General features: G+C 54.1%; 6 protein-coding genes across 6 annotated transcripts; 2 read left to right on the plus strand and 4 right to left on the minus strand.

Moving 5' to 3' along the window:
- Window positions 1–360: 360 nt before the first annotated feature.
- On the plus strand, window positions 361–2139 carry BO97DRAFT_440422 (putative carboxylesterase; the record flags this gene model as incomplete). The annotated part of the gene is made up of 6 exons (XM_025698072.1): window positions 361–545; window positions 597–766; window positions 820–867; window positions 923–1104; window positions 1170–1511; window positions 1561–2139. The coding sequence occupies 6 exons, from the start codon at window positions 361–363 to the stop codon at window positions 2137–2139; spliced, it is 1506 nt and encodes a 501-aa protein (XP_025554926.1).
- Window positions 2140–2526: 387 nt separating this feature from the next.
- On the plus strand, window positions 2527–4642 carry BO97DRAFT_361901 (putative homogentisate 1,2-dioxygenase). Its single transcript, XM_025692440.1, has 7 exons — window positions 2527–2798; window positions 2852–2874; window positions 2938–3112; window positions 3169–3771; window positions 3842–4004; window positions 4072–4194; window positions 4247–4642. Exons 1-7 carry the CDS (start codon window positions 2679–2681, stop codon window positions 4504–4506), a joined length of 1467 nt encoding a protein of 488 aa, XP_025554927.1. The 5' UTR covers window positions 2527–2678; the 3' UTR covers window positions 4507–4642.
- A 330-nt stretch (window positions 4643–4972) lies between these two features.
- On the minus strand, window positions 4973–6993 carry BO97DRAFT_383497 (serine/threonine-protein phosphatase). The gene is made up of 6 exons (XM_025693368.1): window positions 6449–6993; window positions 6328–6369; window positions 6122–6227; window positions 5505–6038; window positions 5352–5424; window positions 4973–5280 (listed from the first exon to the last, which is right to left on the minus strand). Exons 1-6 carry the CDS (start codon window positions 6608–6610, stop codon window positions 5208–5210), a joined length of 990 nt encoding a protein of 329 aa, XP_025554928.1. The 5' UTR covers window positions 6611–6993; the 3' UTR covers window positions 4973–5207.
- A 281-nt stretch (window positions 6994–7274) lies between these two features.
- Window positions 7275–8619, minus strand: BO97DRAFT_475431 (proteasome inhibitor PI31 family protein). The gene is made up of 2 exons (XM_025700406.1): window positions 8372–8619; window positions 7275–8300 (listed from the first exon to the last, which is right to left on the minus strand). The coding sequence occupies exons 1-2, from the start codon at window positions 8547–8549 to the stop codon at window positions 7396–7398; spliced, it is 1083 nt and encodes a 360-aa protein (XP_025554929.1). The 5' UTR covers window positions 8550–8619; the 3' UTR covers window positions 7275–7395.
- A 727-nt stretch (window positions 8620–9346) lies between these two features.
- Window positions 9347–11189, minus strand: BO97DRAFT_403054 (acyl-CoA dehydrogenase family protein). Its single transcript, XM_025694647.1, has 4 exons — window positions 10481–11189; window positions 10202–10427; window positions 9772–10140; window positions 9347–9717 (listed from the first exon to the last, which is right to left on the minus strand). The coding sequence occupies exons 1-4, from the start codon at window positions 11082–11084 to the stop codon at window positions 9381–9383; spliced, it is 1536 nt and encodes a 511-aa protein (XP_025554930.1). The 5' UTR covers window positions 11085–11189; the 3' UTR covers window positions 9347–9380.
- A 511-nt stretch (window positions 11190–11700) lies between these two features.
- On the minus strand, window positions 11701–13849 carry rglB (polysaccharide lyase family 4 protein; the record flags this gene model as incomplete). Its single annotated transcript, XM_025693369.1, has 3 exons — window positions 11701–12921; window positions 13040–13131; window positions 13186–13849. The coding sequence occupies 3 exons, from the start codon at window positions 13847–13849 to the stop codon at window positions 11701–11703; spliced, it is 1977 nt and encodes a 658-aa protein (XP_025554931.1).
- Between the last annotated feature and the right edge of the window lie 645 nt (window positions 13850–14494).

Genomic DNA, 14494 nt, shown 5'->3' on the forward strand with positions numbered 1-14494 from the left:
GGTTCTGCGTGGTGCAATAGATACTAGACGAGAGTAGAGGAGCGGGGGGAAAGTGCAGTCAGTCAGTCAGTCAGTGGTGGATCTCCCCGCAGCTGATGGCCCACCAACTCAACCTTGAGTGCAAACAATCGGGATTCAACTCTACCACCAACAGCCGGACTGATGGAGAAGGACAGATGAGGCGCAAGGTACTTGCTGCACACTATAATACTTTATTCCTGGTCTGACCACCAGACATGGTGAGCCACAGCTTCATCATTCCTCAGCCGTCTACCCTCCACTCCATAGTATTCACATCCCTATCGATCTAGAACTACTATTTACAACTACTCTTGAGATCCTGAGTCGATGGCCGTCCTCATGACATCTCCCCAAGTTCACCACCCCGGCCTTCAAGCCACTTTCAAGGGAATCGAGCGAGAATCAAATGGGATTGTCGTCCACGAATACCGCGGTATCAAATATGCCAACATCCCAGCGCGGTTCGAGCGAGCACAGCCGCTGAATAGCTTCGAAGGCGCCGCTGTCGATGCCACTCGATACGGGTACTCTTTGCCCCTCTGGTTCAATATTGTTCACGGCTGAAACAAGCTCAGACCAAGATGTCCTCAAGTCGATGTCGATGTACGCCATCTGCTACGCATCCCCCAAGATTTCGTGATCGAGAGAGAACCTGAGGATGAGTTCGAGTGCCTGAACCTCGACATCACCAGTCCTCCGTCGGCTGCGACGCAGGGACCGTTGCCTGTTTTTCTCTGGATCTATGGTATAATGACTATTCTCTGTGGCTGTGAGCGTGATTCTGACTCGTTCCAACAGGAGGGTCCCAGGCAGTGACATTCTGCTCGGCTGCATCTAAGATCTGCGGTATCTCTACCTTGCCGGACTCTATTCTGTATGACACTAACAATATGGGCTCCAGATCCCATCAAGCTTGTGGCAGACTCCATCAAGAGCGGCCAGCCCATTATCTTCGTCTCGTTCCACTATCGACTCAATATCTTCAGCTTCGGGGATGGAGAAGAGAAGAACCTGGCCCTCAAAGACCAGAAATTGGCCATTGAATGGGTGCGGAACAATATTGCTGCCTTTGGGGGTGACCCGGTGAGTCACCCAAAGCAACATCCGACGGCTCTCGAGATGTTCTTGTTGACCATATAACGAAACAGGAAAACATCACGCTCGCTGGAGAGAGTGCGGGAGCGGTTTATGTGCATGCTCATCTACTCACTGGCACTCCGGTGAAGAGGGCTGTTCTCGCGTCGGGGTCACTTTACCTCTCCAACCCCCTACCGTTGGAGAAAGGCCACGGGCTAATCGCATCTCTGGAAGCCAAAGTCAGAGAGCTGGGCCAGCCTTCCCTTCGGCAGGCTTCAGTGCCAGCTCTCGTCCGAGCGTTGGAAGATTGTAAGGTGAATTCATTCTGGCTCCAAGACAATGAGGAATTCCAGAACTGGGAAACCAAGCCCGAGCTTGTCGAGGAGGTCATGATTGGAGACACAGAATACGAGGTACGGTTTATATCGGGGGTGTTGGATCGTTAACTGACAAGTTGCGTAGTCAGTCATTTGGCGCAACGGCATTGAAACGCTCGATGCTGCCACAATTGCTGGTGCCTTTGAGCGAGATCCCCAGTGGGGATCCAAGCTGCGCAACCTGTATCAGGTCGTTGCCGATCGCCCGACGGCTAGTAAACTGGGAGCTCTGGATTTGTTGCACGACACTCGTTACTCCCTTCCTGTGGAAATCGTGTCCGACAAGCTCCAGGCTGCAAGTAAACAGGTCTACAAGTATGTTGTCGACCAGGTCAACCCCTGGCAGGCATCCAGCCGAGCGCACCATGCCGTCGACCTCCTTTTCTTGTTTGGGGGCGTTGATCTGTCTTTCAACCGTGCCGCTGAAGCAGTGGGTCAAGAGATGAGGGACCGTTGGATAAGTTTTGTAAATGGCAGAGAGCCATGGTCAGAAGGACGCCGCTTTGCATTCGGGCCTTTTGGAGAAAGCAAGCAGATTACCGAAGAGCAATTTGCTGCTCGACGCCGCGTTAAGCACATGCAGGTGTTGCGAGAGGCGGGCATGAGAGTGTATATGCCTATCGTATTTGGCGTCTCGGCGGGGAAGATTAGTCTCCTGAACTGATGACGATGTGTCTCAAATTGGGGTCAGAAGTACATGTAGTGAGCAGTAACGGGTGCAAGTATGTACAAAGAATGAATAGCAGTGGCAGACCGGCAATTCTCCATGCGAGAGAGAACCGATTGAGGGCATCCCCCACCGTTACTCAGAACTGAGTCATGTGGGGTCACTCCACAAACCATCTCCGTCTTTCCTCTCAACCCCATCTTCTTCGGCAACCATCTTCCCTCACGACATGCCGAACTCGTGTTCTGCCTGCTTCTGCCCTCCAATACCCCATCTCCTTGCGCTCAGGCAAGTCAGCCACCATGCCAGCATCATATCCGGATTCCCGAATGACCGATGGTCTCAATAATTCGTTCATGTTCGTTTGTCGATGGCTTTGACCCCACAGACTGAAGTATATCAGGATGGCTCGACGCCGGGGAACTGTACCTGACAGTCCAGCAATCCGTCGTCGATTTCATAATACAATAAACCTTTTTCTCAAGTTTTCTTCGTCATTGGTCTCTGTATCCTTCACTCGATAGGTCACTGTGAACATGCCTTCCACAAGCGAGTTATCAGACCCCCAAGAGTACCAGAAGATCTTTCACTGGGCCGAGACGCAAAAGGATGGCACTATTCCGTCTTTCAGCACGAGACGAAACGATCCTTATGAGGTTTGTCTCTACCCCGATACAACGTACTATCCAAATGCTAATGCGCCCCGTAGTATCAAGCCGGGTTTGGCAACGCGTAAGTCCAAGTACACTCCTGCACCAGCGATTCACCAGGCTGATGCGGACGTCGTCGTAACAGGTTCGTCTCGGAGGCTGTCCCAGGCACCATTCCACAGGGCCAGAACAGCCCGCGCAATGTCCGGTTCGGGCTGTACGCAGAACAGATCACGGCCAGCGCCTTCATCGCCCCCAGACACTGCAATAAGAAAGCATGGCTATACCGCGCTCGCCCGGCCGTTGCCCACCAAGGATTTGTACGTGAAGCGCAGCGCCCGTATCTTTCATGAGTTCGAGCTGACACGCGATACAGACTGACCTCCCCGACAACAACGACACCGAGGCGAACTTCCTCCCCATGAACCCTCGCGTACACGTCTCGCCCACCCAGCTCGCCTGGTTCCCGTTCGACATCCCCAGCGACGAGCAAGTGGACTTCGTCGGCGGCCTTAAGACCGTCGCTGGCTCCGGGGAGCCCACGCTGCGCGAAGGCCTGGCGACGCACGTCTACGTCGCCAACGCCAACATGACCAAGAAAGCCTTCGTGAACTCCGACGGCGAGATGCTGATCATCCCGCAGCAGGGGGCCCTCGATATCCAGACCGAGTTCGGCCCGTTATTCGTGCAGCCGGGCGAGCTCGTCGTTATCCAGCGCGGGATCCGCTTCCGCGTCGAGCTGCCCGATGGGCCGTCTCGAGGCTACATCCTCGAGATCTGGGGCAGTCAGTTTGAGCTGCCCGAGCTGGGGCCCCTGGGCGCCAACGGCCTGGCCAACGCCCGCGACTTCCTCGTGCCCACGGCCAAGTACGAGATTTCACAGGAATCGTGGGAGATCGTCTACAAGCTCGGCGGGAAATTCTTCAAGAGCAAGCAGAACCACAGCCCGTTTGACGTGGTCGCGTGGCATGGGAATTATGTACGTGCTTCCCCTATACTGATCCCTCAATCAATCGCGAAGCGCATCAAAACTAACCATCATCCAAAAGGTACCCTACAAATACGACCTCACCAAATTCGTCAACGTCGGCTCCATCTCCGTCGATCACATCGACCCGTCCATCTTCTGTGTGCTGACGGCCAAGTCGCGCGATCTCACGGCCCCGCTGGCCGATCTACTTATCTTCTCTCCGCGCTGGGACGTCGCCTCCCGTATGCACAGCCTATCCCTCAACAATACCACCGACGTTTCACTTTCTTCCATACTAATGAATACTAGACACCTATCGCCCACCATACTACCACCGCAACGCCGCCTCGGAACTCATGGGTCTCATCTACGGCGACTACGGCGGCCGCTCCGACGCCTTCCAGCCGGGTAGCATCTCGTTCGAGTGCGGGAGTAAGTTCCCGCCCCCCTCCCCATCTTCAGGTATATATACTAATAAAAGAAGTGGTCCCCCACGGCGTCGCCTACGAGGAATTCCAAGCCGCGACCACCACCGCGCCCCCGACCATGCAGATCTCGCTGGCCTCGATGGCGTTCATGTTCGAGTCGAGCCGACCGTTCACGATCACGGAGTTCGCGTGGTCGAGTGCCAAGAGGCATGAGCATGAGCCGAAGATGTGGGATAATCTCGTTGATCATTTCTCGGAGCATGCGGCGGAGGTGCAGGCTGCGTTGGCGCAGGCTGCGGCCCGGAGGAGGGGGTGATTTGATTTAGCTTAGCTTGGTGTGTTTGTCGGTAGTCTTGGATTGGATTGCTGAGGTGGGAAGGTCGGAAGGGGGAAGGTCTTTCGGACTGTATATAGTGAGGTAGATTGTTAGAAGGTGGAGTGGGTATTCGTGGGATGTGGTGTGTTTTGCACATATCTTGTATATATAGGAGCTATTGTGTTTATGATTATGAATGTGAATAGTACTTGGGAGATCTGATGGTGAACGCGTCTTCTAGCTGTTTTTATCTATTATGCCTACTCGATCTGCAGAGATCAACACCTACGCGCAAGAAGCAGTCGTCACGGGATATGTCCCCTGAGACCATGCAGCTGAACTACGACCAAGTGCCCCTCGGGCCTCTCTTCTACACTACGCCTCTATCTTAGGAGACACCCCACCCCCAACCACCACTCCACAGCAGCAGCTGCAACAACAACAACAGCAGCAGTAACGAATCTCTCACGGTCTTTTATTTTCATGAATTGGTATCAACACGGCCAGGAAATACGGACATACAATTACTTTAGACTGAGACAGACCGCGGGCCCGGCTGTAATCCCCCGAGGGTTTTCCCCCGAGGGTTTGATCTTCTCACCAACTATCCCCGAGCCCTCTCGAAGGGTCGAACGGAAAAATCTTAACTTTGCCAGCGGGGAGAGGAAGTAAAATGTCTATCACAAGAAAAGAAGCCCCGATCACAGGAAGTAATCCGGAGTGCGCCGCGAGACCATGGGTTCTCCGGCGCGCGGGCAGGGGTCGAATTGTAAGCTGGCAGCGGAGCATTAACATTAGCGGCGGAGCCCGATGAGAAAGAGGGTATAGGATGGTGGGCAACATACAAAGTATACTTAAGGTGCTCGTCGATTTCCATGATTGCGGCTTGGTTACCGCAGCGGTAGCAGTAATTAGGAGCTGGAAGGAGAAAAGAGTAGAGATTAGCTGCGTCCGTGCATGCCGGCCATCCCGGGTCGAGCGGGAAGACAAGAAAATACCTGAGAAAATCGTGACCACGTTTCTATCCTGCGACCAGTTATATCCCTCCATTACCAGCTGATGCGCCCGTGCGACCAGAGTCAAGCCATTGTTGTGATTAAACGCCTCCGAGATATCCTGTCCGAATGTGTAGCCCGCACCACGGGGGGAGATGCCCCAGCCGCATCGGTCGTCGGGGTCACTCCACAGCAAGTCACACATGGGGCCTTCGTGCGGCACCTCCTGGATTCGATCCAGGGAGCGGATGTTGTCCAGGGTGTCGATCGACGGACTCAGACCGCCGTGCAGGCAGAAAATCTGGTTCTCAATGAGTGCGGTGAGGGGGAGGTAGTCAAAGAGATCGGTGAAGTATTTCCACACGTTGGCGTTGCCATATTTGCGCAAGCACTCGTCGTAGAAGCCATAGACTTGTGTGATCTGGCGGGACTCGTGGTTTCCGCGGAGGATGGTGATACGCTGCGGGTAGCGGATTTTCAGGCAAACAAGGAGTGTGACGGTCTCGACGGAGTAGTAACCACGGTCGACGTAGTCACCTGCAGGAGGAATAAGGGGAAGACGCGCGTTAGCCAGAGAGACACACCCTCGAGGCGAAGCCACAGCCCGCATGCCCACTTACCCATGAAGAGGTAGTTCGTGTCGGGGTTGGGACCACCGATGCGGAAAAGTTCCATCAGATCGTGGAACTGGCCGTGGATGTCACCGCACACAGTCACAGGACATTTCTGCGGACGGGCAGACACCGGTCAGCCCGATCGGTCGCGAACATTGTACTCCCGTGGGGGACAGGAACAAAAAGTCGAATCATCATCAAAGGACACATACCACGGGCTGCACGTTGGACTCATCCTGCAATACCTCTCTCGCCTATGTGGGGGAAAACAAAACCATGATTAGGAATCCGTGGACACGCGGAGCTGTATATCCGGGGGAAGGAAGGACACACCCGATCACACAGTCTCCGAACATCTTCCTCTGCCAGTTGCTTGCAGGTCATCAAGCTCTCGATCCATCCGTCGAGAGTGGGTATGGAACCCGGGTCGGTCGTCGGGGAAAGGTGGTGAGGCTCGGGCGACCGCGCGGTATCAATTTCCATATTGTTATCCATTGAAAAGGCCACTGACAGGAGTGACGAAGGTGATACGGAGCGAATTTGACGCGATCTCAAGCGGCGAGGGACGTGAAATGGGGGAGGGGGAGGTCTCGTGAGCTCCGGCGGTTCTTTTCTTTCGAGGGTGGGAGAGGGAGTAGGCGAGACGGGGCGAAACGAGACCTAAATTGGGGCAACAGCAGGAGAAGGGGTGCGACAGGAGAAGCTGTCGCTAGAAGAAAGACCAGACGATAGCAATAGAGAGATGAAAGAGAATATTTATTGTGAAAGTAGCTTAAAAGGGTGGGGGGGTGGTGAGGGGGTCCAGTTGGTGGTGGTGGTGGTGGTGGTAGTTGTAGTGGGAGGGGGAATGGGAATGGGAGTGGGAGGCTAGAGAGAGATGATGGAAGTGGTGGTGATGGTAGCAATATTGCCAGGGTGGACGGGCAGCAGAACAGCAGCAGAACAGCCACACCGCCCACCTTTTCTTGTTTCTGCCCCAGGAATTTTCCCCCCTCTTCAGCCTCTTTTTCTTCCCCCCCGCCTGCGCCACACTTACTTCACACCCAAAGATTATTATTATTGACAATGCAACAATTCACAAAGTGACCACAATAGTCTACAAGCTACTACTGTAGGAGCTTCCCCTTAAAAAACTAAAACAACACAAACACAATATAGCAATCAATCAAATGCTATTAAATAGTCCATCAATCATCAATCAGAGTCACATTAAATACAAGTTCCCATATCCCAATTCAGTCGTGGCATTTTGGTCATTAAGTCATCCTGCATCCATTGGGCTAGATGATGTCACCGCCAAATCCGCCGAAGCCTCCGCCAAAGCCTCCGCCAAAGCCTCCGCGTCCGCCAAAGGATCCCCGCCCCTGTCCAAATGGTGCTCCATCCCCAGGTCCAACAGGATCATATCGGGCTCCCGGCGGAGCCTGAGGATCGTATCCGCCCCTCCCTCCACCTCCCCCACGTCCTCCAAAGAGGGGATCATCGAAGGTCGGATGCATCCCACCTCCGCCACCGCCGCCCCCCAGCCCAGGTCCAATGCCCCCATAGATCGGATCATGAGGTCCCAGACCCGTCGGATATAGATCTCGATCGCCGATACTCAACGGGTTCCGACCTCCCATCCCGGGATACCCTCGAGGCGGTCTCTGAATTTCGAACTCATCCTCGAATCCTGGTGGAGGAAAGTCGCCTGCCGGGACCGGTCGACCCGGACGCGCTGCGAGAGGGTCGTCGAACGGATAGGGGCGAGCAGGTTGGGGGAGGGAGTCGTCTCGTAGCGGATCGTGTCGTGGCGGTCGCTCCTGTTGCACCTCCCGCAGCTGACGGGTCTCCTCGTATCCTTCCTTGTACAGCCCCGGGGCCAGTTTCTGGATGACATTGATCTTGAACAGGTTGATCAGGTCTTGGACACGTGGAGGCGATATGAACGTATCCTGGAGGGCGGAAGGGAGATCTGCGGTCGAGGACAGGGGGAGGGCGGAGGCGGAGATGTAGTCTTGCACAGGAAGATCAAACGAGGTGGTTTTGTCGTCGCCCAAGGCCAGCGCGAGCACCACCGCTTTACTGCCCAGTCGGCTGACTTTGAGGAGGTATTGCATCGAGGACTGGGAGTGAGCGTAGCGGAATTCGAAGGCGCTGTTCGCGTTCCATTCGGCCGGTAGGCGGGCACTGTCGGACGGGCCATCTGTAGGGATGACCTCGTAGTCAGTAACGTGTGTTTGGGCAGAGACGATAAAGAGCGAAAGTGCCACTTACCGATATTGTGGTCTTCTCCGAGCCCGACCAGTCGAAAGCCCACGGCTGCCATACAGGCATGGCCGATCAGCGCAACAGCCTCGTAGGGCGTCTTGATGCTGGACGACGCGTCTCCATCCTGGCGGAGTGCGTTCGCGGCAAGCTCCAGGACGTTATCCGGATTCAAAACATCTGCCATAGTTCGGGTGTGATTCAAGAGTTCGGTCGGTCAAGATGGATGAGGTGGGAAAGTCAAAAGTCCCAGAGTGGCGCAAATTGTCTGGGGCCGGGGTGCTCCTTATCGGCTTGTCGACGTATGCCTATCGCTGCCTGGTCCACCGAGACGATTAGTCATAAGATGCTCTGACAACAAACAACAAACTGAAGAACTTCGAACCTCATATACACATAGTGAATGTGAATGAATGTGAGTATATTGATTGAAAATATTTCTTGAAGCTATACTGCATTTCTCGTTGATTCTGTTATCCCTTTTCCCCACAATTTTGCCTGCTGCCTCAACCCGCGTTCGCCGATACTATATAAACACATAGGCAGGCAACCCACTTAACCCGCCGAGTACAATTTGAAAATTAAACTCCTCCAACAGACCTACCAATAGAGTCAACCAGGTGTATAAACTGTCTTCCGGGGAAGAACCCCCGGGGCCCCCTTTCCTTCAGCTTCCCAGCACTCTCAATCTTAATACCAGAATAAAGAAAATCCGGGAAGAACCCCCTGACCTCCCGGTCTTTCAGTTTCCCATGGCCACCGCATCCCCAAGGCAATACACGCTGTGGGCACCATACCGCTCAAAGAGCCCGCCAATCCAGCCAGATTGACCGCCTGTACGAAGGCGCTGAGATCACTGGGCTGTCCACGCAATTGTAACCTTGGGAATGCAGCTACACGAATTGTGAAATATGTCATGGATCATTATAATCCATCCAAGAATAGTATGGATGTTCGGAGGTTGTCTGCGCGTTACTCTATGAATGCCTGCATTCAGTTCTAGGTAGCAGATTAAGAACTATAGCATGGCCTTGGGGAACCTCTTCATCGCTTGCCGCACACCAAGATCAGCCAGAATTTCCTCCGTACCACCTAAGATAGCGTCGAACTTGTAGGTCCGATGGAACATTTCAATCACCTTGCCCATGCCGGTTTGGGTCAGACCGCGTCCTCCGAAGATGTTAGTAGCCTGTTCGGCAATCTCCTGGGCTGACCGCGTGGCATGGGATTTAAGCAAGCCGATGGGACCGCCCAGATGAGCAGACTGCTCTGCGTAGCTCATGTTGCACATCTGGTAAGCGATGGACTCGAGCCACGATTGGTTGGCTTCGCAGAGGGAAATCATGCGAGCAAGTCTGCGATTCAATGAATCAGTAATAGTCAATGTGAACAGCTGATGACGGACTTACTTTTGCCGCATCACTGGCTGCTCGATCAGCTTCTTGCCGAAGACGATGCGCTGATTGCACCATTTCAGACACTCCTCGACGATAGTCGTGCACATGCGAACTACGCTGCTGGCCATCATAAAGCGCTCGTGGTTGAAGTTGCTCATGATCACAATGAAGCCCTTGTGCTCCTCGCCCAGGAGATTGTCAACAGGCACCTTGACGTTCTCAAACTGCACAAACGCCGTGGCGGCTGTGGTCGAGTAAGATGTCTTGATCTGTTTCGTCTCGACCCCCTCCCCGCGAGGGATCAGGAGCACCGAGAAGCCTTTCTCTGTCCGGCAACCGGTGACGAAGTAGTCGGAGAACATGCCGTTCGTGATCCATTTCCTGAAGAAGAGAGAAAAGAAGATCAGTGATTTGAGCCCAGTACAGGGAGAGGGTACCATACTTGGTTCCATTCACAATGTAGTACTTGCCGTCGGGGGTCTTCTTAGCTGTAGTGCGTAGACCAGCCACATCACTGCCTGCAAAGGCTTCTGTGATGGCAAGACACATCTTCTTTCTTCCAGACAAGACTTCATCTGTGATTTGCTGGCGAAGGGGCTCGTTGCGCAGCCATTGCTGGACGGCAGTCAAACTGATGGCCATGCCTGCCATGTTTCCATCCTGAAAGCCTACTCAGTGTCAGAGCCCGAACTCTCCGGCACCACAAGCACAGAAAACTCACCGCGAGCATTGGCTCTGACCAACTCCTGCGACACAACCAAGTCGTGCAGGTAGTCGAATTCCTTGCCATCGACGACACCACCGAGCAGCTTCCGTCCATGCAGATGCTTGCCCGGCCCCAACCGCATGGCCAGGATGTTAGTCTCCGCCATGCGATCGATCAACTCCTGACTGATGTATGTCCCATCCCGCTCCTTCTCCTGCGCCTCCGGCGTAACGTAGCGATCGGTGAACTCGCGCAGCGCCTTCTGCAGGCGCCGATGGCTGTCATTGTAGTAAGGGCTCTTGAAGGCGGGCCGCAGCCACAGGGGTTCGGCGTATGGGACCTGACTGAGACTGCCCGGTTCAGGGGTCACAACCTCGGGGGTTTCTCCGGCCACAGTGCCGATACACAGACGACTGTACCTCTCCAGCACCTCCTGGCGATGGAGGTTGAAGAAGTCTGTGGTGGCGTCCTGGCCGGCGACTTGGTTCAGAACCACACTACCACCGGGGTGTGCGTCGAGAAAGTCGGTGAGGTCATAGACGCGGTGGTCGATAATACACCAGACCGAGTCTTCGGTGTTGTGCTGCGCAACCTCGGCGCGGGTGAAGGTCTGGGACATAGCTCGGGAAAGTGGCATGGAAAGGGATGAAACAGCCGGGATCTCGTCACTCAACAGACCTGAGATATTTTCCAAGGACTGCTAGCTGTAGGTACAGTAAGCAGTGAGCTCTAAGCAGACAGGAGTAAAATTGCGGGGAAAAAATGCAGCCGTTAGCAGTTTATATGCCAATCAAGAGTGCAAGATTACTGATGGCCGTTTTCCCCGGGTTTGCGCCGGAGCCGAGGCTATTACCGCATCGGGAAGGATTGAAGGGTCGATCACTCATCAGCCCATCCTCGAGGTAATGATTTATCCTCGGGCCTTTCTTAGTTCCTCTTTCCCTCCAGCGGATCAATTATATCCATAAGCTGAATATCTCATACTTGTGTGCGTGCTGCACTCTATTGAAACGATTTGTTATCAATGATTCTGACTGTGTCTATCTTGAGCGCTTGTGCAACGTGCAACGTGCAACCGGGACGTGACGCTCGAGGTCTGGATGCCTCAGGCTGAAACAAAATAGAACCAAAATTGAGCCTGACTTGATTTCTGGTTTCTAAAGTGGAGGTACACTGAGCTGGTGCAAACAAGAACGAGCTAACGGGTTTGTCTCCACAATGCTAGGCACTGATCTTTATGACACCTCCAGTCTCAAGGCATCATACTGCACATATACCGTCCCGGGTAGGATCGCAGTCTCGGTATCCGTGGCATTGTACGGCAGGTGCAACGTCAACTCATTATTGCCGTCCACCAGCCAATCGGCCGGAAACTCCATCCGTGAACGAACCTGATAGCAACTTACGGCAGATCGAACAATGCAGCTACTCGACTGATTGAATCCGATCACCAAGCTCAGTGGCTCCTTCTGCCCGTTGATATAGCTCTCCAATGAGAGATTGTTGTATGGCTCTTCCGGATTCCAAACATCAGTGTTACCAGACGCAGTCTTGGCGCCCGCGAGTTGGATGGTTAAGGTGGCCTTCTTCCGCTTCCGCAGCTGCTTCTTATTCAAGCTGAAGTTGATTGTCCAATCGTGCGTGGTGTCATACTCAACATCGGGGTTGTTGGGGGTCGGGCCGAACACTGACCATTGCACCGTGTTGAAGTCAGTGGCAGGGTCACTGCTACCGATAGTGTAATTGACTCCGTTAGGGAAATCCTGCTGCCAGTCATAAGCGCCCCAGTAGATCAGATACTGCGGGGGGTGCAAGGGGTGAGTTTCGTCTCTAGCCACACCGCGGCGGAATTCTCCCGAAGACTTGTCTGGGGTGCCTAACCGCCAGACCTCGGTGCCTGCCGATTCTTCGACCCATGTCTCTTGGACCTTCGTGGTTCTGCCAGCCTGCACTCGTACACCGTCGCGTTCATAGTCACCAAAGACCCCGTCCGCATACACGGTCAGCCTGTACTTGCCCTCCTTGACGTGGTCAATATTGAAGTGGCCGTTCTTATCAATCTCAGTCCAGTACTGGTATGCAGAAGGATCCACGGAATTGTCCTGGAAATACTGTCCGTCAACTGTGAGCACGGCGATCGGTCGGGTGGCTACTTTAGGCAGCTTGATGTGTCCCTGCACCTTACCCCGTACACTCGAGGGCGCATACCCAACCACGTGCTTGGCAATCGAGTCGTAGAACTTCAGATTCCAGCTAGGGTTTGCCAAGGATTCTGCATCAGACCTCAGCTCTTCCAGGGATGATTTGGATCCCTTCCCGCCGTTAAAGTGATAGTATTGAGGACCGAACGTGCGATCAAACCCGTAGGTGATGTTTGGGGTTCCTTCTCCATGGTGGTTAGACACAAGGTAATTGTATACGATGCCATCAACGGTAAGATCTGAGTGCAGAGGTCCCTAAAATGGTCAGCGTGAGTTACGAGCTTGACTATCCATCGCACGTACACCGTAGTATGTATCCTAAGAATCATCCGCGTCAGCTACATATGGTCCTCAATACCAAATAATTTCTCACCTTTGTGTTCATCACCAACCACGCGCCGTATGCTGTCCCATTCGACGTAGTCCCATCGGCATACATGCCATGAACCGAGTTATCACGCCAATCTTCGCTGTATTAGCCATACCCAATCCAACCCATGAAGACACCAGGCCACTGACCATTCGAGAAAGTATACTTGGTAAAGTACTCCGAGAACTGAGTATAGTAGGCATCGCTGGGCGTGTTATTGAACGACCAGGTGGCGTCCTGGACGACGACCTCGCTGCTGATAGCGTCTTTGCCCGGAAGCGGCGCGGTCTGAATCTCACTGGATGTCAGGTGCGTCCACAACGCCGTGTTGGGCCGGAAGAGGGTTCGGAACTCCTGCAGGTTGCGTAAGAACGGCGTAGTCTTGTTGTAATAGGCGAGCCGGCTGAAGGTGTGCAGGCCGGTCTCGCCGTCGCGCAGGAACCAGTACTGCTGGAACTGCTGGCCCGTCGGCGGATAGGTCTCGTTCATGACCACGCCGGCGTACCTCGTGCCGGTGGCATCGGTGCCCTCGACGACCTCCATGCTAGGGCTCGTGGAGCCCGGGGTGTAGAAGCCCGACGGGATGCAGTAGCAGTCGAGGTAGGGCCCGGTGCCGGTGTCCCCTGATTGAGGGCCCAGCAGGTCCTGGTTATCGAGGGAGAGGTCGACGATCCGGCCTTTGTTGGTCGCGAAGACCGCGGTGAGTCGGTCGTTGGCTAGGGTGATTGTGCTGCCATTCTGGTCAGTTCGTAGTGTGGCAGAGGCGAGGGTGATCCAAGTCGACACCACGCCGAGGGCTAGTGTCCGACGCATCGTGGGAGTTTCTGTTGTTGCTTGATGCGCGGGATAGTGACCTCTACCACGGTTTTACAGGGCCCAGCCCCTCGCTGTCTGCTGGCCTGCTTTTATAATCGGTGGGTGGCATGACGATGCGCATTTCTTTTGAGCACAACGACCTCAGTACAGTACATGCATGTCATCGGGTGAATGATGACCGAATAAATTTTCCGTGATAATTTCCGTGCTGCTTGGCCCTCCAACTTCCCCGCATTTTCACCCCAGATCATGGGCAAAACGGGGAACTTTCCGCGTTGATCGGCCCTTGGCACTTCCTTCCAGTGACAACATTCAATGCTGTCTTCCTCTGCTCTTGTTGGTCATGGGCAAGACCATCGTTCGTCCGGGATGATCTGTGTCCGACGGCGCGGAAGCTTCCAACTGCTGCACTACCAGCATCTCAGTACTGAACAACTCATTGATCGTGACGCGCATGAGCGCGGAGCCCTTTGCTAGGTCATGCTCTTCGGAGGACAACTCAACTGTGTGCTGATTGATTTAAAGCTCTATGTACTGGTAACATGAGCAGTCAAAGATTCTCCGTGCTGATTGGTTTTAGTAGCTGCCTCGCTTGCTTGGTGAGGTGATTAGTGGTACCTACTCAGAGCCAGCGAGGGACGC

The sequence above is a fragment of the Aspergillus homomorphus genome (assembly GCF_003184865.1).
Source record: "Aspergillus homomorphus CBS 101889 unplaced genomic scaffold BO97scaffold_4, whole genome shotgun sequence".
Lineage (NCBI taxonomy): Eukaryota > Fungi > Ascomycota > Eurotiomycetes > Eurotiales > Aspergillaceae > Aspergillus > Aspergillus homomorphus.